At 39.1% G+C, this 26,805-nt stretch overlaps 1 protein-coding gene and 1 long non-coding RNA gene across 3 annotated transcripts in view; one reads left to right on the top strand and one right to left on the bottom strand.

Annotated features, from left to right (window-relative positions):
- 4930547E14Rik (RIKEN cDNA 4930547E14 gene) overlaps window positions 1-2,809 on the bottom strand; it is a 36,049-nt gene extending 33,240 nt beyond the window's left edge. Inside the window, exon 1 of the long non-coding RNA NR_040564.1 lies at window positions 2,569-2,809. This is a non-coding gene — a long non-coding RNA (RIKEN cDNA 4930547E14 gene). The remainder of the gene's footprint in view (window positions 1-2,568) is intronic.
- Window positions 345-26,805, top strand: Arl6 (ADP-ribosylation factor-like 6). 2 transcript variants are annotated; one of them, NM_001347244.1, is made up of 9 exons: window positions 345-824; window positions 7,294-7,443; window positions 15,413-15,474; window positions 15,808-15,876; window positions 16,639-16,733; window positions 18,406-18,535; window positions 20,904-20,959; window positions 21,076-21,088; window positions 25,910-26,805. In NM_001347244.1, exons 2-9 carry the CDS (start codon window positions 7,321-7,323, stop codon window positions 25,941-25,943), a joined length of 582 nt encoding a protein of 193 aa, NP_001334173.1. In that variant the 5' UTR covers window positions 345-824; window positions 7,294-7,320; the 3' UTR covers window positions 25,944-26,805. The 2 variants fall into 2 exon arrangements, with proteins under 2 accessions (NP_001334173.1, NP_062639.3); NM_019665.3 differs by lacking the exon at window positions 21,076-21,088 and having other exon boundaries at window positions 415-824; window positions 25,910-26,433.

Genomic DNA, 26,805 nt, shown 5'->3' with positions numbered 1-26,805 from the left:
GGGACAGGGTCACACTTCCTTTGCCAAATAATGTTTCTGTTTTTAAATACTGACTGGTTTTGACCAGTTTCCCTCTCCTGCCTGTACTTACAACTGTATTCTGCAGAGCTCGCTCGCTCGCTCTCAGGCCTAGCTGAGCCTAGGAAAGGCTCTGTGTAATGGGAGTAGCATATCTAAGTAGATCCTTTCCCTGCCTCACGCCGCCCACGACGAGGGCGGTCAAGCCAAAACATTGCCACCCACAGATATGGCAGTCCGGCCAAAAGCGCTAACCAGAACCCCGGAGGCCAGCAACCAGCGATGCGCGCGCAGCTAAGGCCGCCCCGCACGCCTCCCGGCAGGCTGTGCGCGCGCCTCCAGCTCCCTTGCGTCCCAGCAGCACGGGAGCTACCACTCGGCTCCCAATGCAGTGGCGGCTCCCCGTGTCTTCCGTGCTCACACTCTCGCTAACAGAGTTCCTCTGCGGGAATCAGGCCATTAATTTTTTTACCCAGAGCTCTCCAGCCGCAGAAAGGAGAACCTGTGGGCGGACACCTACGACGCCCGGGTGGGCGTGGCTTTGGGACCGGAAGAAGCTCCCGTTGCCAAGGGAACGCCGCGCGCCGGGGCGCCTGCTCAGCCACTGATGCTCGCATCCTGGGTGAACCGGCTGTTTCTCCCAACTTGTAGAAGGGGCTGTGCTTGGGACAAGGGAACCTTCCTACGGAGGCATAGAGAGGAAGGCTGAGGCTCCGGGGAAGATCCCACCGCGGAAACGGGTACAAGAGTGCGTCCTTTCCTGTCCTTGTCAGCCCCTTGGCCTTTGGATTGGCGTCAAAGATCAGGTACCTCCATCCGCACCCCGCTTTTTCTCTCTCTTCACCATCATCTGTGTGTTCTCTTTCAGCTCTGTTGGGTATGATTTTTCACGCCATCAGCTTCACCCTTGATAACATGAACACGACCTTTCCACGGTGTCTGTAGCGCTGTGGAACCGGCGGCAGGATCCACTAGTTCAAAAAGTTCCCGCTACCTGTTCGCAGCCATTTCCACCCTGGTAGACAGAGAATACCCGCTCCCTGTCCGATTTAGAATTACTCTAAACTATTACCCGTATTTTTGAATCTAAGTGAGTTAGATCATCTCTCATCTGTGAGAGATGGGGAAAAAATTGAGTTTATGTGATGTATACCAAGGAGCTTCGAAAATGTATTGAACTGCTTTGGGCCAATGCTGTTTGCTTGTTTGGTTGACTTTAACGCTGCCCAAGACGGACCTTTTTATATGATGTATGAATAATTTGGTTGAAATTTCATCATCAAATTTTCTAACTTAATAAGATTGTTTTATTGGGGTAGTAAGAATGTTCAACAGCCCACACTACTATCATGTTTAAAGTAGCATTTCTGGCGTTTTTCTCTGTCTCATCTCATCTTTCTCTGCAGCTTAACGCTAAGGTCTTAACATGTGGATAACATGTTAAATCTTCAGTGCTTTTCTGGTAACCACCTAATCCTTTGGAAAGCTGATTCTTCTCAGAAAGCAGCTCAGACACCTAAGTGTTCTTGATTCAAGAACAGGAGTTGTTTCATTTTAGCCAAGTTTACTTTAGCTATCAATTTTGCCAGCGTTATACAATACATACAGTAAGACTTTTTAAGCTGAAGGTATATTTTGTTCCTAATCTAGCGAATATGCTGGGTTTTCTTTTCTTTTTTCTTTTTTTTTATCCTTTAAGGCATAGTTTACGTCAGTATCAACTTTATACCATGTTCTCTCTCCTCTCCCCCCACCTCTCTATGTAATAATTGTTCATGTTGTGTAGTACCTGTTGAATCCAGAATGTGTGACCAGCCCTGGAATTGGAGTTACAGGTGCTTGAGAGCCTCAGTCAAACTCTGGTCCCCTAGAAGAGCTGTGCGGTCTCTGCTGTTAAGAGTATAATTTTTATTTATTTTTTTCTTTTTTGTTTTACAGTGCCTGAGATTAAATCTAGGGCTTTGCACATTGTGGGCAAGCACTTTACCATTTTGCCACATAACCAGTCCCTAAGATTATACTTTTCTTTAGAAAATTTTAATAGACATGAGTAGGGAAAGAGATTATAAAGCTAATTGTTTCCCTAATTTCAACCCTGTCACACTTGTTTTGGGTGTTGTGTAAATTTTTAATTGGTAGTAAAAATGTAAACCCTTAAGCAAAAGCCCAATTGCTTTACAAGAGTCTTCCTAAGTGTAGAAGTTTGCTGAGAGTTTGGGACTGGGCAAGTTTTTGCTTGAGTTTTTGCTTAATCTAATTGTGTGATGTTTTTATTTGTGAGTTCATTACAGTGAGGTGATTTTATTGGTAAGAACTTTTAAACTACTATTTGGAAGAAATTCAGAACCAATGAGAGGATGAAAACTGGCTGAGAGTGTTTTGTGATGTGTGTTCTCAACTTTTATGATCCAACTCCAGATCTTTATGGCTTACTCCCCATGCTCCAGATTCTGAGTCCAGCTCACCCTGCTCTTCTCTCTTATTGACTAGCCAGGCTTCCTCGGTCACAGCGGGTTTTGTTTCTTCTTAAAGAACGTTTTATGGACTTACCTCAGAATAGCTGTACTTAGCCTTTGGAGAACTTTGTTGTACCTAAGAACTTGCTTTCTCTAAACTTAAAAAAGAAAAATAAGGAAATGGAAGAAGACAATAAAATCAGCAGCGCATCAGTCCCCCAGAAGCCCACTTTCAGGGTATAGTTCCCCTTCAAAGCTGAAGAAACTGGTAAATCTGAAAAGGGGACGTTAGAGAAAGGAAGCTTAGTGTTTCACATGACAAAGTATAGGGATATGTGAATTGAGAGATGATGTCACAAACAGACCAATAGAATAGATCAGGTTTCCCAGTTTGTGTGAAGTTGAAATATTTCCCCAAAAAGGTTCTTGTGAACAAGTCCTCACAGACAGTAGTACTTTCTTTGTCCATCTCTTGGAGCTTTAGAGATAGTATCAGCATATTAAAGAATAATGCGCTGTAGAAGCTTATATAAAATTTCTCAAGCATCAGTGACCTTGAAATTTTTCTTAGAAGTAATCCCTAAGAATTCGCTTCCAGAATATAGTTTAGAATGTACAGAGAGCCTATTGCTAGATCCAAACACATATAAGAATATAAAATATAAAGAAAAGGGAGGGGCAGAAGGACAGCCAGTTCTCTGAATCAGCTCTCATACCCAAGTACATTTCAGGAAAATTAGAATTTAAAACCTGAAAAATTAACTACAGATGAAAGAAACAGAATATTAGTTAATATGCTCAAAATACTGAAGAGAAGGAAATATTTCTAGACCTAAAACTAAAGAAAGAAACCAAAGAAAACCACCAATGTCATCAGATAAAAGCCCCGTCTTATAAAACAATTGTAATAAAGTAAATTTTAATTGATTGAGATAGTTTGCAATACATATGCATGGAATATATACATGACTACATACAGTAATCAAAGCAGTAGCCACCAGATATGACAAGCAGCCCATGAGAGAAACACTAATAAAAAGCAAGTTTCAGTGATATTCAGTTTTATTAGTGATAGAATAAACCAAATTTAAACACTGCTCTGGTAGGGTTTTTCATGTTGCACATAAAAAAAATTGAAAAGCTCTTTAAAATTTTATATTCCCAAATATTTCAATAATAAATCTCAGGTATTTGAGAAAAATGATAGAAAGTCACAAAAGATTGTGGACAATGAATATCTATGATAGTACCTTTTAACAATCAATGCCTTGTAGTACTTACACAGAGAGGAGACATGAAAAACAGAGAGGTTGTAATTTTGAAAATATGTTAAAGATTATATGGAAAATAAAAAAAACATAGAAGCATTATATTAACATACTTCCCCCTATAGGACTTAATAGCCAATTCCAACTAAAATGATAAATATGAATTGTTTTATGTAGCAAAGAAAATTTAAGATAGATTCATCAAATTCCAACTCCTAAGTTGGTATTCAAAGAAATGTTTTGAAATGGGCTTTGAATTTCTAATATGAAAAGGTTTGAGCGACTACGCAGGTTAAACCCATCCTGATCCTTAGGATAAGAAAGAGATCTGCCCATTAGGTGTGCACTGCTTCTTGAAGGCACATCATTGAAAGTTGATGTACTTTATACTGATAGCGCTCTCCCAAAAGTAATAAGCAGAATGTCAGCGATGCAGTCACTTTTCTTATGCATTTGACTTACTACTGATAGCCTTTCCTTCACGTCCTTTGCTTGGGATGGCATAGCATAAAAGACATTAAAGGAGTTGTAACGTGTTTGAGTTTTGTGACCTTAAATGAACATGAGAATTAATAAAGTGAATTAATGTTTCAAGAACTCTAGAAATTAATATTCAGAGAGCAAAGAAAAATACTAAGTAGACATGTATTGTGGCAGTGTCGGTAGTACTGGGGTGGTTGGTAAAAAGTATTTTTCTTCTATCATACAGTAATATTTAGGGTTTGATGACACCAAATGAAAGACCCTTAAAGAGCTTCATTTGGAGATGTGAAGTGTAAATGTAACAGTACCATTGGGGGATAGGAACAGACACAAAGCTACACAAAGCAGGCGTTGTATTAGCAGCAGTTTTATTTGACTTCAAAGTAATTCTGCCTTGTATTGCTTTAGTGGGTGGCTCATTTTGTTGTCATTTAAAGACTGCTCTAGACAGTTGAATAGAAAGTTTAATATAGTAACTTGTTTTTTAAGAATTTTATACTTGTATATAGTGCATTTTGAGCTTATCTACTTGCTATTCCCAAATTCCAATTCTTCCCAGGCCCCCTACCCCCTCTTGTATAATTCCTCCCAATTTTATGCTCTCTTCTCGCTTTTTTTTTTTAATAACCAGGAGGGTCCAATTAGTGCCACCCCAAGGCTCATGGGTGTGCAGCCATCTACATGGGCAACCAGCCAGTGGCCATGTCCCTGAAGGAAATTGACTCTCCTGGCAGCCATCCACTGCTAGCCTTTCAGATAGTGAGGTGGCCTCGTGAGCCCTCTATAGCTCCTGAGCTCACCTCATGAGCCCTAACCCAGGCTGGAATGTTGGCTGGCTTGGGCTGTTCTTGTGTGGACAACCAAAGCTGTCCATGGCAATGGCCCTGCCATGTCCAGAAGTCTCTGCTTGATGGCAGCTCCCTCCCCAGCTTCTGGCCTTTACAGTCTTTCTGCCTCCTTTTCCAGAATGTTTCCTAAGCCTTGGGAGGAAGAGTGTGGTGTAGATAAGTGTTTCGTTTAGAGCTGAGCCTTTGCAATTACTTATTCTCTGGATGTGGACTGGTTGTGAATCTTTATATCAACAACTATCCACTGCAAAAAGACCCTTTCCTGATAGGGGCCAAGAGTTGCATTCATCTGTGGGTATAATAATAAAAGTGTAGAGAGCGGCTTATTACTGTATTGATGTAACACAATAATAGTAGTAGGTTCTTCCCTATGACCTCCTCCATTCATGGGCTCATGGTTAAGTTTGCTGTACCAAGCATGAGTTTCTGCTCAAAAAGCAGCCCTTAAATTCAACCAAAAAGCAGTTGGTTACCCCCATAACCCTCATGTCATTCTTGCACCCATGGGCATTATACTAGCTCTCAGGGTTCACAGATGATGTAGACTTGTCATGACTTTTGTCCCCAGTGTCTGCACTATGAAAGCTAGCTATCAGGGAAGAAGTTTATGGGTCAATACCAGCTGGATTTCTCCATATTACGTGACCAAAGTGTGTGGTGTCTTCAGCCATAGGGTCTTAACATCAAGTTCCCATGGGCAATAAGAAAAATGGCAATACCTTGTATATTGTTTGGGGTAGTCTCTGGGACCCTCCCCTGCTAAGCCAGCAACTGAAAGGGAGATATCCCATACCTGACATTAATAATAAACACTCCTCAAAGGCCTGTCTTGTTTTATTTTTTCTTTTAATTTTTTTATTTATTAGATATTTTCTTTATTTACATTTCAAATGCTATCCCGAAAGTTTCCTATACACTCCCCCCCGCCCTGCTCCCCCACCCACCCACTCCCACTTCTTGGCCCTGGCGTTTCCCTATACTGGGGCATATAAAGTTTGCAAGACCTAGGGGCCTCTCTTACCAATGATGGCCGACTAGGCCATCTTCTGCTACATATGCAGCTAGAGACACAAGCTCCAGGGGTACTGGTTAGTTTATATGGTTGTTCTACCTGTAGGGTTGCAGACCCCTTCAGCTCCTTGGGTACTTTCTCTAGCTCCTCCATTGGGGGCCCTGTGTTCCATCCAATAGCTGACTGTTAGCATCCACTTCTGTATTTGCCAGGCACCAGCATAGCCTCACAAAGGCCTGTCTTAAGAGCTTAGTCTCCAACAATAGGAACTCTGTCATGGACTAGAGCATTTGCTATAGGAACAGAAAGCTGACAAGACAGATTTTTCTTCTAAAAAAATGATTCAGTTGAACACCTAAGAGACAAATTAGCTAATACATACATATATATATGTGTGTGTTTATACCAAATATGTATATATGCATGTTTCTGTGTACATATCTGTATGTGTGAAAGCATGTGTGTGCTTAAAATTTGCATTTACTTTTCTGTTCTATAATGGTATTATAGTTAAAGCTCTTTTACATAAGGGTAGGATATTGTAAATAGTTAAGAAAATGTTAAATTTAGTAAGATTAACTGAAATTATGAAGGAATGTATCCACTATTCCCAAAGAATTAGTGGTAAATTACAGAACTCTATAAGAGGCGGGTGAATCAGGTCATTCTTTGTTTATTAATAGAAAACCCGATCCCAAATGGAAGCAACCCTGTAGAAAACAAAAACAGTAAAACTTTTATAATTACAAATTATTTCAGAATATAAGCATCCTTTGTTTTAGATATTTGCCTAGAGGTTACAATGATATGCCTAGACCTGTCACTTGTTTTCTTGTCTTCTGCTTTTTGAGCTGCAGCATCAGACTGTAGCTGAGCCTTGTTGCCTTTGTAGTGTTCCGTATTTCCCGGCCTCTCATTCATAAATAACTTTGAAAACTACACTTGGCAAACTCCACATGATACTGAAGCTAACAAGAGTTACTTTGTGAATATTATAAATATGGTTGCTTCAGGGATGTTATTCCGTGTTGCCAAGGTTTATAAGCTGCAAGCCTGCGTTTCAGTTAAGGCTCCTTTCTGATAATCGGCTTACACTGTTTACTAGGAATAAAGCCACACCGATGGGTTTGTGCTGCCATTAGCTTTAAATTTTTCATGTATCTCACGTGTAAGGTACCTTTGAAATAATAATTTCTCTTCCCTTGCAGTTGCTCTTTAAATATTTAAGCCGCGATATGGGCTTGCTGGACAGACTTTCAGGTTTGCTTGGCCTGAAGAAGAAGGAGGTTCATGTTCTGTGCCTGGGGCTGGATAACAGTGGGAAAACCACAATCATTAACAAGCTGAAGCCTTCCAACGTGAGTACTTCTGCAGCTCTGACATTTTCTCATACAGAGAAATGGCGTGGGAAGCCTAAGTTTTAAGTTACAACTTCCTATATTCGTATGAAGGCCTATTGTTCTTGTTGGTAAAGGGGTATCGGTGAACTGTAGCTTACTGCATATACAACATATTTGTGAATATGCAGGTACATCTTGATTATTAAGATGGGATATTCCTTTTTTCTTCTTTTATATTCCCCTAAACATCTTCACGAATTGGCTGTTTACTTATAGGTTGCACTCACTATGTTTAAGCTTCTTCTAAGTTCCATGTACAGTTAGACAGTGGTGTGCATATCAGTGACAGATGGCAATTTTGAGTAACATGTATGAAAATATTAGTACTAAAAACATATAAAGTTAGCACATGCAACATTTGATTCATAAGCCAAAGGTGGGCTTTGTTAAATATAATTCCTGATATTATTTCTTGACCCTTAAGCTGGAAGCAACTTTCCTGTCTTGGGGTTCAGAAAAATCGACCTGAAGATCCCAAATGCAGTTCACTTTGCTCCCCTACTCTGCTGCCTTTTCAACTACGCTAATAGCAGCCAAGAGGTGCTCCTTGAGTTGGCAGGTGTGGAGGCGCCATACCTGTGGTACTCAGGTGTAACTGTTTTCTTCCTTACTGTTCCCAGCGCATCAGCATTAGTGAGCTTTCATCTACAAGTGGGCACAATTTTTAGTTAATTAAGTGTATTAATCAGAGGATCTATAGTACTCTCTTAGGAAAAGACTATAAAACTGTTCCATGTCTCATTTTATAGGAAAGTTGTCTCTTCTTGTGTATGTAGGTAAAATTTATTTTTGATTTTTAGATTTAAACCTATTTTTTATTGGATATTTTATTTACACTAAAATGTTATCCCCTTTTCCGATTTCCCTCCCCAAAACCCCCTATCCCATCTCCCCTCCTCCTGCTTCCATGAGGGTGTACCCCCACCCACCCATCTACTCCCACCTCCCTGCCCCCGCACCCTCTCACACATTGGGGCCTCAAGCCCTCACGAGACCAAAGGTCTCTTCTCCAATTGATGCCCAACAAAACCATTCTCTGCCACAAATATGGCTGGAGCCATATGTCCCTCCATGTGTTGGTTGGTAGTTTAGACCCTGGGAGCTTTGGTTCATTGATATTGTTCTTTCCATGGGGTTGTAAACCCCTTCAGCTCCTTTAGTCTCCTCTCCAACTCCTCCACTGGGGACTCTGTGATCAGTTCAATGGTTGGCTGCAAGCATCCACCTCTGGGAGAGCCTCTCAGGAGACAGATATATCAGGCTCCTTTCTCCAGCAAGCACTTCCTGGCATCCACAATAGTGTCTGGGTTTGGTAACTGTATATGGGATGATTCCCCAGGTGGGGCAGTCTCTGGATGGCCTTTCTTTCAGTCTCTGCTCTACACTTTATCTCCATATTTGCTCCTGTGAGTATTTTGTTCTCCTTCTAAGAAGGACCAACGCACCCACATTTTGGTTTTCCTTCTTCTTGAGCTTCATGTGGTCTGTGAATTGTATCTTGGGTATTTCAAGCTTTGGGGCTAATATCCACTTATCAGTGAGTGTATACCATGTGTGTTCTTTTGTGATTGAGTTACCTCACTCAGGATGGTATTTTCTGGTTTCATCCATTTGCCTAAGAATTTCATGAATTCATTGTTTTTAATAGGTGAGTAGTACTCCATTGTGTAAATGTACCACATTTTCTGTATCCATTTCTCTGTTGAAGGACATCTGGGTTCTTTCCAGCTTCTGGCTATTATAAATAAGGCTGCTATGAACATAATGGAGCACGTGTCCTTGTTATATGTTTTAGCATCTTTTGGATATATATCCAGGAGTGGTATAGCTGGGTAATACTATGTCCAATTTTCTGAGGAACCACCAGACTGACTCCAGAGTGGTTGTACCATCTTTCAATCCCACCAAAAATGGAGGAGTGTTCCTCTTTCTCCACATCCTCACCAGCATCTGCTGTCACCTGAGTTTTTGATCTTAGTGATTCTGACTGGTGTGAGGTGGCATCTCAGGGTTGTTTTGATTTGCATTTCCCTGATGACTAAGGATGTTGAACGTTTCTTTAGGTGCTTCTTGACCATTTGGGTTTCCTCAATAGAAGCAAAAAGTACTATACCAAGAATCAACAAAACCAGGAGCTGGTTCTTTGAGAAAATCAACAAGATAGATAAACCCCTTAGCCAGACTAATCAGAGGGCACAGAGACAGTATATAAATAAATAAAATCAGAACTGAAAAGGGAGACATAACAACAGATCCTGAGGAAATCATCAGATCCTACTACAAAAGCCTATATTCAACAAAGCTGGAAAACCTGGATGAAATGGACAATATTCTAGACAGATACCAGGTACCAAAGTTACCAGGATTCCATATAAACAATCCCATAACCCCTAAAGACATAGCAGCAGTCATTAAAAATCTCCCAACCAAAAAATCCCAGGACCAGATGGGTTTAGTGCAAGAATTCTATCAGACCTTCATAGAAGACCAATTCTCTTTAAAGTATTTATAAAGTAGAAACAGAAGAAACACTACCCAATATTTTCTACAAAGCCACAAGTATACTTATACTAAACCACACAAAGATTCAATAAAGAAAGAGAATTTCAGACCAATTTCCCTTATGAATATTGATGCAAAAATACCCAATAAAATTCTTGCAAACGGAATCCAAGAACACATCAAAACAATCATCTATCATGATCAAGTAGGCTTCATCCCAGGGATGCAGGGATGGTTCAATGCACAGAAAACCATCAATGTAATCCACTATATAAACAAACTCAAAGAAAAAAACCCACATGATCATTTCATTAGATGCTGAGAAAGCATTTGACAAAATTCAACACCCATTCATGGTAAAAATCTTGGAAAGATCAGGAATTCAAGGCCCATAACTAAACATAGTTTAGCAGACTTATTTTTAAGAATAAATTATTCTAGTGCTGTATTTGAATTGATGACTATCCTTAGCTGCCAGGGTATTTTTCACCCAATCACTCTTTGTAAGGAAGAATATAGTTTTGATTGGTGGAATATGCCTTTAATCATATTCAGTAGACAGGCAGATCAATCTTAATGAGTTCAAGGCCAGTCTGGTCTACAAATAGTGTTCCAGTTCAGCTAGGACTTTATTGGGGGTGGGGGTGGGGCAGGGGGAGAGGTAAAAGCATCTAGCTCATTGTGAAAAACTCCAAAGCAGTCTGCTTATTCATTTGATGGTGTACTACATATTTAGTTGATAACTTGCTTAGTCAATTTCTCCTCAATATCAGAGCCCTTGTCTTAGGGGTTCCATTGCTGTGAAGAGACACCCTGACCAAGGCAACTCTTTTTTTTTATTGGTTATTTTATTTATTTACATTTCAAATGTTATCCCCCTTCCCCGTTTCCCCTCCAAAACCCACCCATCTCATCACCCTCATCCCTGCTTCTATAACATTGCTCCCCCTCCCACCCACTCCCCTCCCTGCCCTGGCATTTCCCCACACTGGGGTATCGAGCCTCCACAGTACCAAGGGCCTTTCCTCCTATTGATGTCAGACAAGGCCATCCTCTGCTACATCCAATACAGAGGATGTACATACTATGCAGCTGGAGCCACGGGTCACTCCATGTGTACTCTGGTTGATGGATTAGTCCTTAGGAGCTCTGGGGGGGTCTGGTTAGTTGATATTGTTGTTCTTCCTATGGGATTGCAAATCCCTTCAGCTCCTTCATTTCTTCCCCTAACTCCTACATTGGGGTCCCTGTAAGGCAACTCTTATAATGGCAAAATTTTAATTGGGGTTGGCTTACAGGTGCTGAGGGGTCAGTCAGTCTATTATTATCACGCAAGCATGGCAGAGTCCAGGCAGGCATGGTGCTGGAAGAACCAATAGTTCTACATCTACATCTGCAGGCAGCTAGGAGGAGTCTGCATGTGTTTCACCGTGGAAGAAGCTAGAACATTCAAGTCCTCAAAGGACCAACCCCACATTGACACACTTCCTCTAACAAGTCCAAGCCTCCTCTTAAAATCCCAAACCTTCAAATAGTGCCAATCTCTATGACCAAGCATTCAAACACATGAATGTGTGGGGGCCGTGCCTATTCAAACCACCACAGACCTTGACTTGTCAAGCATTGAATAACGCATACCTAGAATAAGGATTAGCATTAAAATATGTTTTGGATAATAGATGAATAGATTATCTTTGGCCAGGGAATTTTGTTGATTACATGGAGGATAAATTTTTAGCAAGCATGATAAAACTTCTTAGAAATTCTGTTCTGGTCCTGTTGATACTGTTCAAATCACTGCTGGATTCAGATGGTCCTGTGTACACTCCTTCCTTGTTGCCATTCCTGTCCAGTGAGTGAATGTATTTGTTCCTAGATAAAACAGAAGGGAATTAATATTAGACATGACTCTTTGTTTTGGAGATGGGAGTGAGAGTGTGCCTGCTGTGTGTGTAGGGGGAAATCGGCAGGCCAGAGATTGACTTCAGGTTTCTGCCTCAGTTTCTCTCCACCATGCTTTTCAGACATGCGTGGTTGGTCCCTCACTGAATCTGAAGTTGACAGGTTTTGCTAGGGTGGCTGGCCCCAGGGCTCCAGGACATCCACTGTCTCTGGAGTGCATGCTGTGCCCAGCCTGTACTCTGAATTACTGCCGGGAAAAATGAATTCCGTAGGAATCCCTTCTGTCCTAGCCAACTTCTGGAGTCTTTTGTTGATTACTTTTATCAGGACTTTGAGAATGTTGGGAATTTTTATCCCTTCAAGCTAAAGTTTAAAAGGGAGTTTGTGGAGAACCTAGGTAACTATGTAGAGGCAACTTAAGTGCTCTTCTTATAATTCACTGGAGACACTGTTGATCATTGGCATATATTTTCTGTGATGTCCTTCAACTTTTAACCTTTATCATGTAGTGGATGCAACAAACAAACAAACAAACAAATAAATAAATAAATGATAAGATCATGGGAAAAAGAACAAAATTAAGAAATACTTAATGCCAATGTTTGTTGTTCAAGGAACCTCAGAGTAATGAGGCAAGATCCTAAGTGCCACAAAATAATTTTTCTAGCAAACAAGAAAAATATTTTAGGGGAAGTATGACTGCAGCCCGAAGGCTGAGAGGAAGGAAAAGCTGAGTAAACAGACTTGGGCGAGGCAAACCGGAGCTGTTCTGGGAAAGGCCTGGCCACAGCACGATAATAAGGTTCCCGTGCTCCCATTCATTTTCAGCTTCTCTCCCATTGGAATTTAAAGTTTACAAAAGTGCAGTACCTGAGTGAACAAGGTAATGGGAGGCAAATTTTCCCTTGTTCTACTCTTATTTTCACATAAAAGTTACAAGATTTTTTTTTTTATTTAGTTATGGGTAAACATCGGAATAAGAGTAACCAAAATGAGATTATAATTATAATAATAGCAAACATTTCTGGAATGTTTATAGACACCATGGTAAGTTTTTTAATACCTACTAGCTCATTTAATTCTCATAATAACTTTATGAGCACAATAATATCGTTGACATTTAAGCAAACCTAGCCTTAACTTGTGCCAGGTGGCATAGCAAATTAGGAGTAATTAGGAGGCTATTGTAATTCAAAGCAACAAATGGAAAGGACTCTTCTAAGGTAGTGGCACAGAGCCAGGAAAACAGAGTGAATGGCTTCATACATGGCACGTAACAATGGACAGAGTCAAGAATAACTTCTCAGCATCTGGATCATAAAAAGGATAGAGTTTTGCTTTGAATGAAGTTTGATGGAAATTCTAGAAGGCATTTAATGAATTGAGTTGTCAGTATAGCTTTAATTGTCTGTGAGATCTGTCAAAGTGTATCTTACCCATCTCTTGGCCCTTTTTGATCTTCCTATAGAATTCCCTACCAGAGCTATCATAACTCACCTATCTATCTTCCCTATGTATCACTCTTCTACTTAGCAATGAACTTTAGACATGCATGCTGTCAGGAGCCATCTAGAAAAGGTTAAGGCTAACAGGTGACTTTCCTGAGATGGCCCACCATTTTTGCATGACCTGTAATGGGTAAAATTCATACTTGCAAGGTCTTTCAAAAATCTCATCTCAGGATTGATTCTTATTGATGATATATATGCCTTTCCTGACATTTTTAAATTAGTCCAATAATTTCTGGGCATTAGCTCACCCTATTGGGCAAATTTTGTGCAAATCAACGAAGATTTTTTTCTTGTAGTAATGCTATATAGACAAACTGATGATTTCATAATTACTAATAGTGAGTCTATAGAATTCCTAAATTTATACAAGTAATTTTGAGCCCAAGTTGTTTTAAAAACTGCAGTTAGGACTCTGTAAACCTTTGTGTGTCATGGGCTAATTTCACTAGAATAGAAAGCAGGCTTGGAACAGATTTGCAATCAGAGAAGGCATTCCTTCTGGGCTGGCTCTGAAACCATTGTCTGATAACTAAGTTTGTAAGCTGGGAGTAGCCAGTTTCTTGTGGGTGCAAGGATTGAAGATGAAGTGTTCAATGGATAAAACTTTAAAACTAGTGAGACACTAGGCAGATGATTTGCCTCTTGACAAAACCATGCTCAAATTAAGACATAAGAATTATTGTTTTCTCCAGACCTCATGTCTCTAGCTGCATATGTAGCAGAAGATGGCCTAGTCAGCCATCATTGGGAAGAGAGGCCCCTAGGTCTTGCAAACTTTATATGCCCCAGTACATGGGAATGCCAGGGACAAGAAGTGGGAGTGGGTGGGTAGGGGAGCTGGGCGGGGCGAGGATATAGGGAACTTTCAGGATAGCATTTGAAATGTAAATAAAGAAAATATTTAATAAAATAATAATAAAAAATAAATAAAAAGAATTATTGTTTTCAATTTGTAATGAATGTGTGGAACTAGTTACAGATAATAAATGTTTTATTAGATAACTCGTCTAAATGGAAACACATGTATACATGTCTGTTGTAACTTCTTATTCAATTATGATTTGAATTTATGTATGAAAACTTGTGAACTTTTGAAAAAAGATGCTTGGGCTACCATGTGGTCATGTATCGGAAAAAGAGAGAATAATTAAGGGCAAGAATAGAAAGTTGTTCCCCTTCATTCTCTGTCTCAGAAAGAAAGGCTGGAGTGTCTTAAGAGTGACTGCTTCTTTCTGCAGGACTTTCTCTAGCAGACAAGGAGTTAATGAGCTTCCAGCCTCTCTCCAGGCTAGGAAGGACCTGCAGGGAAGGAACAAAGAGAGAGAACAGGAGAACAGTTCTTCTTTACTTAATCCCCCCCCCCACACACACACATACACACACACACACACACATACACACACACACATACACACACACTTGTGTGTGACACACACACACATATACACACACACACACACACACACAGACACACACACACACACACACACACACACACATACACACACATACACACACACACACATACACACACACACACACACACACACACACACACACACACACAATCTAACTACTAGGTGTTAATCACCAGAGGCCAAGGGTTTTCAGCCACAGAATGAGCAGTCACTTTGTAGCATCCAGTGCAGTTAGAGTTGACCTTTCCAGTGCAGTGGAAAGGTCACCTCCCACCTCAGTCCCTCAGTTCCCCTGAGCTGGAGCAGGCCTCAGGCAGCATGCTTTCTAGTTCTAACTCCATTTTCTAGACTAATCTTTGCCAAGAACTTGCCATCGGTCTTCCCCTTCCTACCATTCACTCTTGGGTCAAATGTCACCCCACTCCTGAACACTCTGTCCACGTTGTCATATGTTGATTGTTGAAAGCAGGGACCAGGTAGACATGAAGACTATGCCAAGCATACATAAATTCAGGATGTATTGTTGACTGATTATGAAGTTCAATACAGGAACTCAGAGTGACTCTTGAAACCATTTTATGTTTTCTCTTACAGGCTCAATCTCAAGATATAGTTCCAACCATAGGATTTAGCATAGAGAAATTCAAGTCCTCCAGGTAACCTCCCTTCTCTTTGTGACTAGGAAGCTGTTTCCAGACTTACCTGGAAATCATTTGTCATTTCAAATCTCAGGGGCTGTGCCCTTTGTACCACTTCTGTTTGTTTACTCTCAGCCCTTAAAGTTTAGGCCAACTCTTGAAAACCTCATTAGTGAAGGAAGCATTTTTATGTTATCCATTGCAAAATCATATTTAGATTAATAAAATCATTTTCAATTTTTCTTGAATATTAACATCTATTACTCTGTAGCCATGATGATTTAGTTGATAGAAAAGTTAACCATTTGATTTAGTTGCTTTAATACACTAATGTTTTGCTTTTGTTTATAGTTTGTCTTTTACAGTGTTTGACATGTCAGGTCAAGGAAGGTACAGGAATCTCTGGGAACACTATTATAAGTAAGTGTTTTGTGAATGTCGCGTTACTATATGGCTACACTTCAATGACAAATAATGATTAGAAATCCCAGTGATTATATGGTTTCTGCTATAAAATGTGACTTCCTATAATTCCTGACTTTGTTCTTTCTGGTTTTGATAGCGATTTCTAAGGACCAGCTAGACATAGTGGTGCATGCCTGCTATCCCAGTTCTTGTAGTGCTAAGGAATAAGGGTCACAAATTTAAGGCTAGCCTGGGCTACATAATTTAGAAGCCAGGCTGGGGGATGTGAGAGAGAGGGGGGAGGGGAAGGGAGGGGAGGGGAAGGGAGGGGAGGAGGAGAGACACAGAGAGATGAGACAGAGAGAGATAATTAATTATAACAGTCACCTTAGCTGATACTTTGCTCTTTCCCCATTACTCTAACTCCAGTGCTTTCAAATGCTATATTCACTCACATCTGTGGGATCTGTGCAATCAGATCCCACAGCTGCATTTAGTGAAAAGGTTGTTCCTTATTCAAATGATTTCGTCAAGGAAATTATAGATCATAGATCAGAATTATTATTAACCATATTTAGTTAAAATAAGATTGTTTTAACAGCAGATTACCTGTTTTATGAGTATTTCTATACAAGGTGTTTTTCAAAGTAAGCAGACATACTATTCAGTAAGTACTTCAATTATAACAGCTGCCAAGTTACTAGGATCCAGATGTTTGAGACCCACTTAAGACTGCATGTGGTAGTAAAATAATTTCACTGTTCTTTCTTTATACAGAGATGGACAAGCCATTATTTTTGTCATTGATAGTAGTGATAAGTTAAGAATGGTTGTGGCCAAAGAAGAGCTTGATACCCTTCTGAATCACCCAGGTATCTGTGTAGCTTCTTCCACCATTGGTATCTGTGTTTTGGGTTCCCTCTGTATGTGCTGGTTTGTTCTTTAGTAGAAGAAAGATGAGTATGAGATGGAATTATTTTCTATTTAAATTTGTAAATTTTAAAACTTTATAATAACTTTGCCTAAGTTTTTTTTTTTTAGATTTCAAAGATTTTTGCAGAGCTTGTTTTTATATACTGGCATTTATTTCCTTATCACTAAAAGCTCTACTTTCTCAAATATATAAATAATATATTGTAGTAAGAGAACAACATTTAGATGGAAGAGATGAGGGGGGAAGTAGGTTTCGGTGCAGAAGGACATGAGCTCCGTTGCTTTGGTTTCTTGATTTCCACCATGTGGTGGCAGAGGAGCAGCTCTGCTTTTGCTTCAGTGTTAACAGAAAGGAGGAAAACTTCAAGTAGGAGGAAGAGGAACTGGGCTGTGGTTCTATTATTTATCATTGAAGTATGTATTTTAAATATGAATGTTATGTGTGCCCTAGGCATGCAGAAGCCCACAAAAGCCATCAGAATGTGTCAGAGCTTCTGGAACTGGAGATTCGGGCAGTTTGGTACTCCTGACCAATTTATTTTTAAGTGTTGCTTAGGTAAAAAGATAAATATACACAGTAATTAAGTTGGTGAATTGATTTTTATGCAGAGTTAGATAAAATAGTTATAGCTGGAAATATGTTGGTTTCTTTCTTTCTTTTTTTTTAACAAGATGTAAAGATGCTGCTGTGTGTTGCCTTCCCTGTGGAAGGCAATTGCACAACATTGGACAGGTAGCAAGAAAATTCTCTTATCACCTACCACTTATGGCTTCTAGTTTGCACTTGGCTCCACTCAGCAGCTCAGGGCACTTGCTGCCGAATCTGGCCTCCATCCTAAGTTTGAACCTACAGAGCCACATGGTGGACAGAGGGAGAGAGTTGACTCTTTCCTGTGAATTATCTTCTGACCTCCATGCATAGCATGATACACCTACATACACGTACATGTACAAACACACACACATATACATGTACACATACATACATACAAACATAAATGTATACACATAATTAACGCGTATACAGTTAAATATATAAATGTTAAAAAAAACTGGGAAATCTTTTCAAACTGTAATGGGAAAAATACCTTGTTAAAAACAATGTCACTTGTTCATTGTACTATTTATGACTTATAATTACTCCACTTCCTCCTCTTCCTACTTGAGGTCTGTATGCCTTTTTGCATAGACACTTCTCTATGACTGTGAGGTTCCCCTTCTCTGACCTTACTCTTTGGTTTAAAGCACCTAGCCAGAGAGCACATGGTCTTACCAAATAGTTTTAGATTTTTTTCTGTTTAGATCACTGGTTCTCAGCCTTGTAATGCTGTGACCCTTGAATATATCTCCTCATGCTGTGAGGACCCCAATCATAAAATTATTTTGTTGCTACTTCATAACTGTAACTTTGCTACTGCTATGGACTGTAAAGCAAACATCTCATATGCAGGTATGTGCTATGCTGACCCACAGGTTGAGAACGGCGGGTTTCGATGACTGTTTAACTGTATTTCTCTAAGGGTTTCTGTGTGTGCATTTCAGTTTTAGGAGGCTAGGGCAAAGTCATCCATAGCACTAGAGGCGTCACGATGGGGTCCTTTTCTTTTTCAGATATTAAGCACCGTCGAATTCCAATCTTGTTCTTTGCAAACAAAATGGACCTTAGAGACTCAGTGACCTCTGTGAAAGTGTCTCAGTTGCTGTGCTTAGAGAGCATTAAAGACAAGCCGTGGCATATTTGGTAAAAAGAATGTATTTCTCATTTTGTCTTTCTGAAAAGTCTGTGAGTTCGTGTGTTCTTTAGGGTTTTTGTTTTGTTTTGTTTTTGACATTTTATAAATGGCTAAGCATGATAGGATGTAAGCTAAATATTTGCTTCACAGATTTGCAAGTACTCATGAGAATACTGCTTTTAACTTTACAAAGCCTTTGATGCTAGAAAAGAGTATATTTAAAAAAACAAAAACAAAAAAGCCCTTATAGTGAAAAACATAATTAAATGGCCCACTCACTCTTCTGGCTTCAAACACAGTGACTTCCTTTTTTACCTGAAATCAGCCAAGCCACTATGGTGTCACCTTGCCTGAATCATTCACCAAATTAATTGTCCTGTGTTACTATTGTACCACACCATTACCATGTGGGCTCTTTGTTGCTTATTTTATGGTGGTCTGAGTTCCGAACTCTTATGGAGTTAGCTCTATTTTTGAAAGTTTTGGTTGCTGCCTTATTTTTCTTTTCCCACTTTTGTGACTGGCACATGTTACATATACTATAGATATTTGTTCAAATGAAGAAATAGAGATAATGGCTGTATATGGACATACTAGCAAACAGTGTCTGAGATTCCTATGCATTAGTTATTTCGGAAAGAGTTCTTAATTAACTCTTGTGTTCTACTTTTCTGAGATCCTCTTTTGCTACCTACCCTCCTGCCTTCCCATGTCCTAAAGTGTCCCTCTATGGCAGTCCCTATATGTTGTAAGAGTTACAGTAATATTTAACAGGAAGTTGGACACAAATCAGAAAGCCTACTGGTGATAAAAGTGACCAAGCATATAAAGCAAGAAAGTGGAGCCTCGGAACCCCAGCGTGGACTTGGGGGTGGGAATACAGCTCTGCTCCTAGCTGAGGAGCTGTTGACATTTTGATAGTTAATGGGAGAGGGAGAGTTACTTCAACCAAATACACAGTTTTAAGACAGAGAGAGAGAGAGAGAAAGGGGGAGAGAGAGAGAGAGAGAGAGAGAGAGAGAGAAAGGGAGAGAGAGAGAGAGAGAGAGAGAGAGATGAAGTTGGATGGTTAAGAAGCTGGGAGTGAATATGATCAAAATGCATTGTATGAAATTCCAAAGAATTAGTAATACTTTTAAAAAGAAAAGATTTTTAAGAGCTAGCCTTGGTGCTGAACAGAGTAGCATTTAAGTAAATGCTAGAAATATCTCAGGATTCTATGAGCACCCCCTCCCCCTACCCAAGATCCCTCTGCCAGGAAGGAAATAGTGAAACTCTTTTTGCTTTTGAACAGTTGGGGGAGGGGCAGGGCTACTCTCTGGTTGCTGAATTTGAATCTGAGGTCCCGTGATATTTGATAGTTAAAGAAGAGTGTTTGCGCTAGTTCTGAGTCTCACAGATTTTCTCACAGTAAACAGGGAAGTGGTTCAGAGAAATGCCCAGGTTTGTAGTCACCTGCTGACACTTCCGCCAGTGGACAAAGCTCGTTCCTGTAGTACTTGACTCGAACTATGTGTGCTAAAATCAATAGTTTGGGGATTTTTGGTGTAAGTGATACTACTGTGCCTTGCTGTTACTGTATGTGATGAAAAGTGTGCTGTGCATAATTGCTTATCTTATACTGTTTGTTTCCGTCTTCCTACTTGAAAGAATTCTGTAGGTTCTTTACTATACTCTGCGTGATGCTTCCTCCAAGTGAATGATATAAAATAAGCTCTAATTACTCAGAAACTTTAATTACATATTAATATGGTCATGGATTTTAAAATAAGTTACTAGATCTGTAACATGTAATATTGTCATAAATTCCTGTATTTTCAGAGTAGAGTCTGTTCAAGCAATACTTAGCAAGTTTGAACTGCTATGAGATCCTGTCTCAAAAATAAAACAACAATCACAATAGCAACAAAACCCATGTTATGATTATGGGATTTTACTCTATAAATAACAAATTACATTTCAAACCAAGTCAGTTGATTCTTTGACTATACTGTGATCTATGTCTAACATTTCTAACTGATAAATGCAGTTGGAGCAGTGGGTACAGTGAGGTAGGACAGTGAATGCTAGAAAATTAGGTAGGACAGTAGGAAAGATATTATGTTCTTTATATCACTACAAATCTCAACATTTGTCTCAGGTTTTTTCCCTAGTCCTCAGACTCTAATTTCTGAATTATATAATATATTATATTTCAATGGAATATAGAATATTATTAATATAACATATTATATTCTATTTCAGTATTTAATCAGTCTTGTACAAACATATATTATTAGTATGTATTTCTTTGAAATATGGCAAATATTGTTTCTTACTCGTAGAGTTGTATGTATGACACCATAAAGTGAATTTTGTGTGTGGACTTTATTTCAGTGCTAGTGACGCCATCAAAGGAGAAGGCCTGCAGGAAGGCGTGGACTGGCTCCAAGGTACATCCCAAGTTGCTGCACAGCTGTTACCTGCTTCTGTTTCATTCATTCATTTCATCTTTATGTTTTAATTTTATTACATCAATTCCCCTTCTTGTTTTTATTTCTGCTGTCAGAAAAAACAGTACAGTAAGTATCTGATACCTTGCTGCATTTATGTTACTATATTTTTTTCTAGCAGATTTCTGTGTTTACATTCAATAAATAGAGTAAATCTGGAAAATGGTTTTAATTTATGGACCCAGATTTTCATTAAATCTAGTTGCTAAAAAACACATCTGAAGTTTGGGACAAACATTAGGCCTTACTCTTAATAACTAGAACTAAATGATAACTATTTTTTTAATGAATCATGAAGTATAATATTACATATATCTTATACATAAATTATATGTATATTTTAACACTCATTTAGTATTAAATGCTATTAATGATATCTTGTTTATTTCAGTTCAGTTTTTCTTAATCAAAATAGCTATAGTACAGTGGTACAGCACTACTAGGTTAGATAAGTATCGTTTTCCCTAGGGTTATAGTGTCTGTATAAGATGTATAAGAACAGCTTGCAGCATGCAATGTAATAGATAGGTGTGTATTCTGTATGGCCTTTCTGAAAAGTCTTTATGGCCAGGTCAGAAGTTTTCAATTTACATAGAATGACTGTTCATTCTTACTGGGAATTTTCATACTCTGAATAAAAGTAAAAGAGAATCAAATTCTCATAATTTTTGGTTATAATATTAGATATGTGTGGGATAGTTTTTCATTTTCCTTCTTCCATCCTTTGGAAACCGTTGGAGACGTACAGCTTTTTGTGTTGGGTGGAAAAGTAATCTGCTACAGGTGCTTCACTGAGATAGATAGAATTTGGGTTTGTAGTGAATTGCACAACCTGTTGTTTTATTTTGGTTTGGTTTGGTTTGGTTTGGTTTTTTGATTTTTTTTTTGAGACAGTTTCTCTTATAGCCCTGGCTGTCCTGGAATTCACTCTGTAGACCAGGCTATACTTAAACTTGGAGATTTGTCTCCCTCTGCCTCCAAGTGCATTTACTACTAAATTGCAAAGAACATCCCAATCCTATTTTACAAGTAACAAGCAAAGAAACATCTTTAATGGTCCTAAATATTAGTAAAGGCATTTTTTTCTTTGAGCCGATCAACTTCAATTTTTAAATTATTTTAAGAAGTATTGGGGATTACAGTATGGATTTCCAGAAGAAACTGTTGGGTTTCAGCAAAATCCAAAGAAGATAGAGAAGTGAATTTTCATGGCAGATTTCTTCCTTCACCAGTGCTGACCATTGCTCCCAGTGATGATGCAGTGCGCAGTGGGAGTCCTGCCAACACTCTAAGTGTAGTCATTCCAACCTCAGGATGAGATGAGGATAGCTGATAGGAGAACAGGGAGGGTTTACTTTCTCTTTCCCCTTTCTTCCCCAGCTACCTGTGTGTAGCGATAGCCACTAGGTGTCAGTAATGACCCAGTTTTACAGTACCAATTTTCAAGTCTTGGTGTGAATTCTTTATTCTGATCTGTTATCTTACCTCCCAAGTCTGTGAAAACAGCATATTTTTAGAGGTGCTTTTATGCCCTTTTGTTGCATCAGCCTCTGCAAGGTAAGTAGTCGCACCCTTGTTGCTCTGCGCACAGGAGTAGTTGCAGAAGAGCTGGACCTTTGAAGGAGCATTGCTTTAAAAACAAAATCAAAGGATAGATCAGCTTTTTTTTTTTTTTTAACTAAATGATCATTGTATTTCCTATAGGAGAGTAAATAGTATAGATTTTTATTGCTCTCAGTTATGTTTGAATATAAAGAGAGTTAAGCACCTATCTTTCAAAACAATAAAAGAGACTAACCAGCTTCTAATGTCACATACTAGCTAAAAACACATAGGAAAATCTAACTGTAAAAGACCTTTGAACTCTATTCATTTTACTTTCAGAATCCTGAAGTTTCCTAGCGAATTAAACAAGGTTCATTTTGCGCCAATCTAATCATATTTATTTAATGTTGATTTTTTTGTATAATATTAAATGTTACATATGATAATATTCTCATTTGAAAGACTTGGTAATTTTATGTGTTTAGTGATCAGTATAAATTTTCAGGTTCTGAAAGTTTCAAGTGAGACTTTTCTGGGGGGGTGGGAAGGAGGGAGGGTTTTTTGGTTTGTTTTGTTTTGTGAGGCAGGGTATCACTATTTATGTAACACTGGCTGACCTGGAACTCACTATATGAATTTTCCAATCATGAAACTACAGATATATTCTACCTTCCCAGTTTTCAAGTGAGATTTTTTTTAAAAAAAAAAGTTTTCCCAAATAGTAAAACTTGTTTTATCATATTATAGGTAAGTTGAAAAATCAGTAATGCCTGCAGGTTTCAGACTTTAATCTTGTCTTATTTTATATTGAATACCAAAAATGACTCCAGGACATCTACCCTGTGCATAAGCAAGTACACAGTGTAGACACGCACTCTACTTCTGGTCCTACAACCTTAGCCCATTTACAGATTTTTGTGTGTATATTTTACATGCTGTGAGTTGAGTACTCTAATGAAAAACAGAGGACTGAACACACACTCCAATCTCAGGTATCACTAATAATAAAGGCAGCATTTTTAAAAGATATTAACTTCACAAACATGTAGTAAAAATGATGATCTTGTTTGGAAAGCTGGGCATCTGATAACAGCCCCCACCCCCAAAAGCCGACTCCTAAGCTGGCAGTATGAAATGATAGTACACAGCCTAGTTGACTGACGATCTTCTCAAAGGCTCAGAATATGCTAGTAATTGAAAATAATATAGTTAAAAATAAAAGATGGATCTGGAACTGAAAAGAGAAGACATGACTCCCCAAACCATAAAAGAATGTTTTAAGAAATATCCTTTGCAAATAGTCAAAACACTACCTCTGGACTGGAAAACACCAGACACATCTATGTTCGGTAATAGTGAACTGAAAGCAAAGAGAGGCTGCAAGCTTTTGTATAGAAAAATTCTGTGGTTCTCATCTGTCTGCTACTCCACCAGGCAACAGTAGAAGGAGACAGACAATAGGGAGGGTCGTCTGAGGAGTCAGACTAAAGAGTAGGCAGAAGATAAATTGTCTCTGAGGAATCAGATTAGGAACTAGGCAGACAACCCAGCACACGCCTTTAATCTCAACACTTGGAGGCTGAGGCAGGCAAATTTCTGAGTTTAAGGCCAGCCTGGTCTACAGAGCAAGTTCCAGGACAGCCAGGGCTACACAGAGAAATCTTGTCTCAAAACAAAGAAACAAACAAAAAAGAAGGTAAAGGAAGAGTCCGAGGGAGAAGTAGTAGAAGTAGAATTAGAGGAAGGAGGAGGAAGAGGAGGAGGAGCAGGAGAGGAAGAAAGTAGACCGGCCATAGGAAGAGTCATCTCTGAAAATCAGGCTTCTCCAAGAAAAAAGTCACTAAAGTAATAACTGTGGTGGTTTCCACCGGTGTCTTAACCAGATGCAGTAGAATAGTGGCCATATTTGACAAACTGCACACACACTTATGATGTCTAGTCTACCTTTAGTTGTAATCATTCATATAAGCCGATAGCAAAGTGTCCAGACGTCTGAGGATAAAAATATGAAATACACAAATGAAAACTTGTAAGAAAGGGGGAGTACAGGTACAGGATATAGGTAAGAAAAACATTTCAAACAGTATTGGAGTTTATCCTTTAAAATATGTCATTTTCACAAATTAAAAGTTAAGATACGATTTACAGAAAAGAAACTCCCCCAACAAATAAGTCAGTTATATGAAAATAAGAATACTAACAATGAGAATTCAACCAAGAAAAACAGTGCCCTTTTCTAGGAAGCAGGACAGAGGGATAAGGAACAAAGTTGGAAGGCAGGCATGATGGTGCATTCATGTAACCCTGGTTCTCAAAATGCTGAGGCAGAAGGACGGCGAGCTCCAGTGCTAGCCTCACCACACCTTACCTCAAAAGAAACAAAAACTTGGTAGGAAACAAGACAGCCATGCCAGGAGGTTGAGGTCCACACCCTTAATCCTAGCACTTGGGAGGCAGGGCCTTTTGCACTCTTCCTGAGGGGGAAATGGGTTTCATATCAAGAAAGAAATTGTTACATCAAACTTCCCAACACCAGCTGCTTGGGATAGTATTGACAGTCCATGATACTGGTCAGTGCCTGGAAGAGATCATGGAGAATACACTGGAATCACATACTCGGGCAATGTCAGAGTATTGTGACAGCAAGGGAAAACCACGAGATCCAGTGGCCCATCTTCCAGTGTGCTGGTAAAGTGTTCCTTGTGTTGGCCTGAGGTCTGAGGAAATTTAAATCCCCCAGGACATATCTAATCCCAGTGTGCCTTTTTGCAAGATGGGAGATAGGAGAAGGTTGTGGGGCAGCTAGCCTGGAATACACAACAGCAAACAACAGAGACCTGTCTTAAGATAGAAGATGAAAACCAACATTCGGTTGTTCATTGACTTCCACACATAGACCAACTTGCCCGTGCACACACAGACACATGAATATGGACACGTGCATCATATACTAACTAAAAAGGGAAGGATGGCTAGATGGATCAGGAACTAGGAATGAGCATAAGGTTGCAAAGGAAGGCTACTGACATTTCAGGAATTACTCTGTATTTAGTGAGTTGTAAGTAATTCCCTAGAAAAGAATTAATTGTAAGTAATTGCTTCCTAAAAGGAGCAATCACCAGAGGAACTGCTCCCTGTCTTTCTAATAAGCCATAAAACCTGTATTCCTTCCTTACTTACAGCTTCTATAAAACTTAACGCATAGGCTTAATTGTACCTGAAGGAAACAAATGTATGCATAGGGCCTTCCTGTGTTCTATAGAATTGCCTTGGAGTGATTTAGAGAATAGAGTTGCTATTGTTTCCCTTGTGGGGCTGACAGTATCTTTGTCTATCTGTCATCAGATCAGATCCAAGCTGTGAAGACGTGAAGAGATAGTCCCTGGAGACCTCAGTGATTTTTCAATGAATGGAATCTGCGTAAGGCATACTGGTTAATCTCAAATTTATTTTAAAAGATATATGTAACTGAGAATTTTTTAAACCACATTCTGCTTGCTTTGGTGGACTCTGGAAGAACGTTTTAAGGGCTTTAGGACTTGAGACATTGTTAATCTGGCCATTACTATACAAAATCTAATAATTCTTTGGAACTCCTTAGTTACCAACTTCTTGTAAAAGTCTACATCATTGTGATAAGTAGAATATATAAATACCACTTATAAGCCATCTCAATATCCTATCATGATTTATGATATATTTGATGTATTTTTATTTTCAATTGTTTTCTAAAAGTTTAGTTCATTGTATGACTTTGAAGTGCAAATTGTGTTAGCGAAACACCTTTAAAGATTTATAAGGGATCCCAGGTAATTAGTATATATGAAATTTTTATTGTGTCACTATCAATAAAAAATGAAATACACCAACTAGAGTGTTCTGTTCATGCTGAAAAGAATAATGTGTTGGTATGGTATTTGGTGTTTTAATTGCCAAATATTTTCCAAGGCCAACTAAACTGAATTCATTTCCTCGGTGCCTGATGAAGGGTTCTGTCCTTTCTGCTCAGGCCTTGCCCTGACACCTGCATGTGTGCGTGTTGTTCACAACTGTGAAGGTCTGGGTGGTGATCAGGTCATACATGTAATGCATCCCTTGCCTTCACGGGAATCAATTTATTGAGGGAGATCTGAGAACATTTCATATATGATTGATACATTTTATTGCAGTAGGTAAATGACAACATTGCATCTTCAATTGATAAATGAAAATTTTAATAAATTTTTAATATTTTATAACTG

This window comes from Mus musculus, chromosome 16, assembly GCF_000001635.26.
Source record: "Mus musculus strain C57BL/6J chromosome 16, GRCm38.p6 C57BL/6J".
Taxonomy (NCBI): Eukaryota; Metazoa; Chordata; class Mammalia; order Rodentia; family Muridae; genus Mus; species Mus musculus.
This window is presented reverse-complemented; position numbering and strand designations above follow the sequence as displayed.

What these genes read in the sequence shown, in the direction of transcription:
- Arl6 (NM_001347244.1), top strand. Translation starts at nt 7,321, where the DNA reads ATGGGCTTGCTGGACAGACTTTCAGGTTTGCTTGGCCTGAAGAAGAAG. An exon ending in CTCTGGGAACACTATTATAA is followed by an intron (nt 15,877 to 16,638) that starts GTAAGTGTTTTG and finishes TTCTTTATACAG; the next exon opens with AGATGGACAAGCCATTATTT. An exon ending in GACAAGCCGTGGCATATTTG is followed by an intron (nt 18,536 to 20,903) that starts GTAAAAAGAATG and finishes ACTTTATTTCAG; the next exon opens with TGCTAGTGACGCCATCAAAG.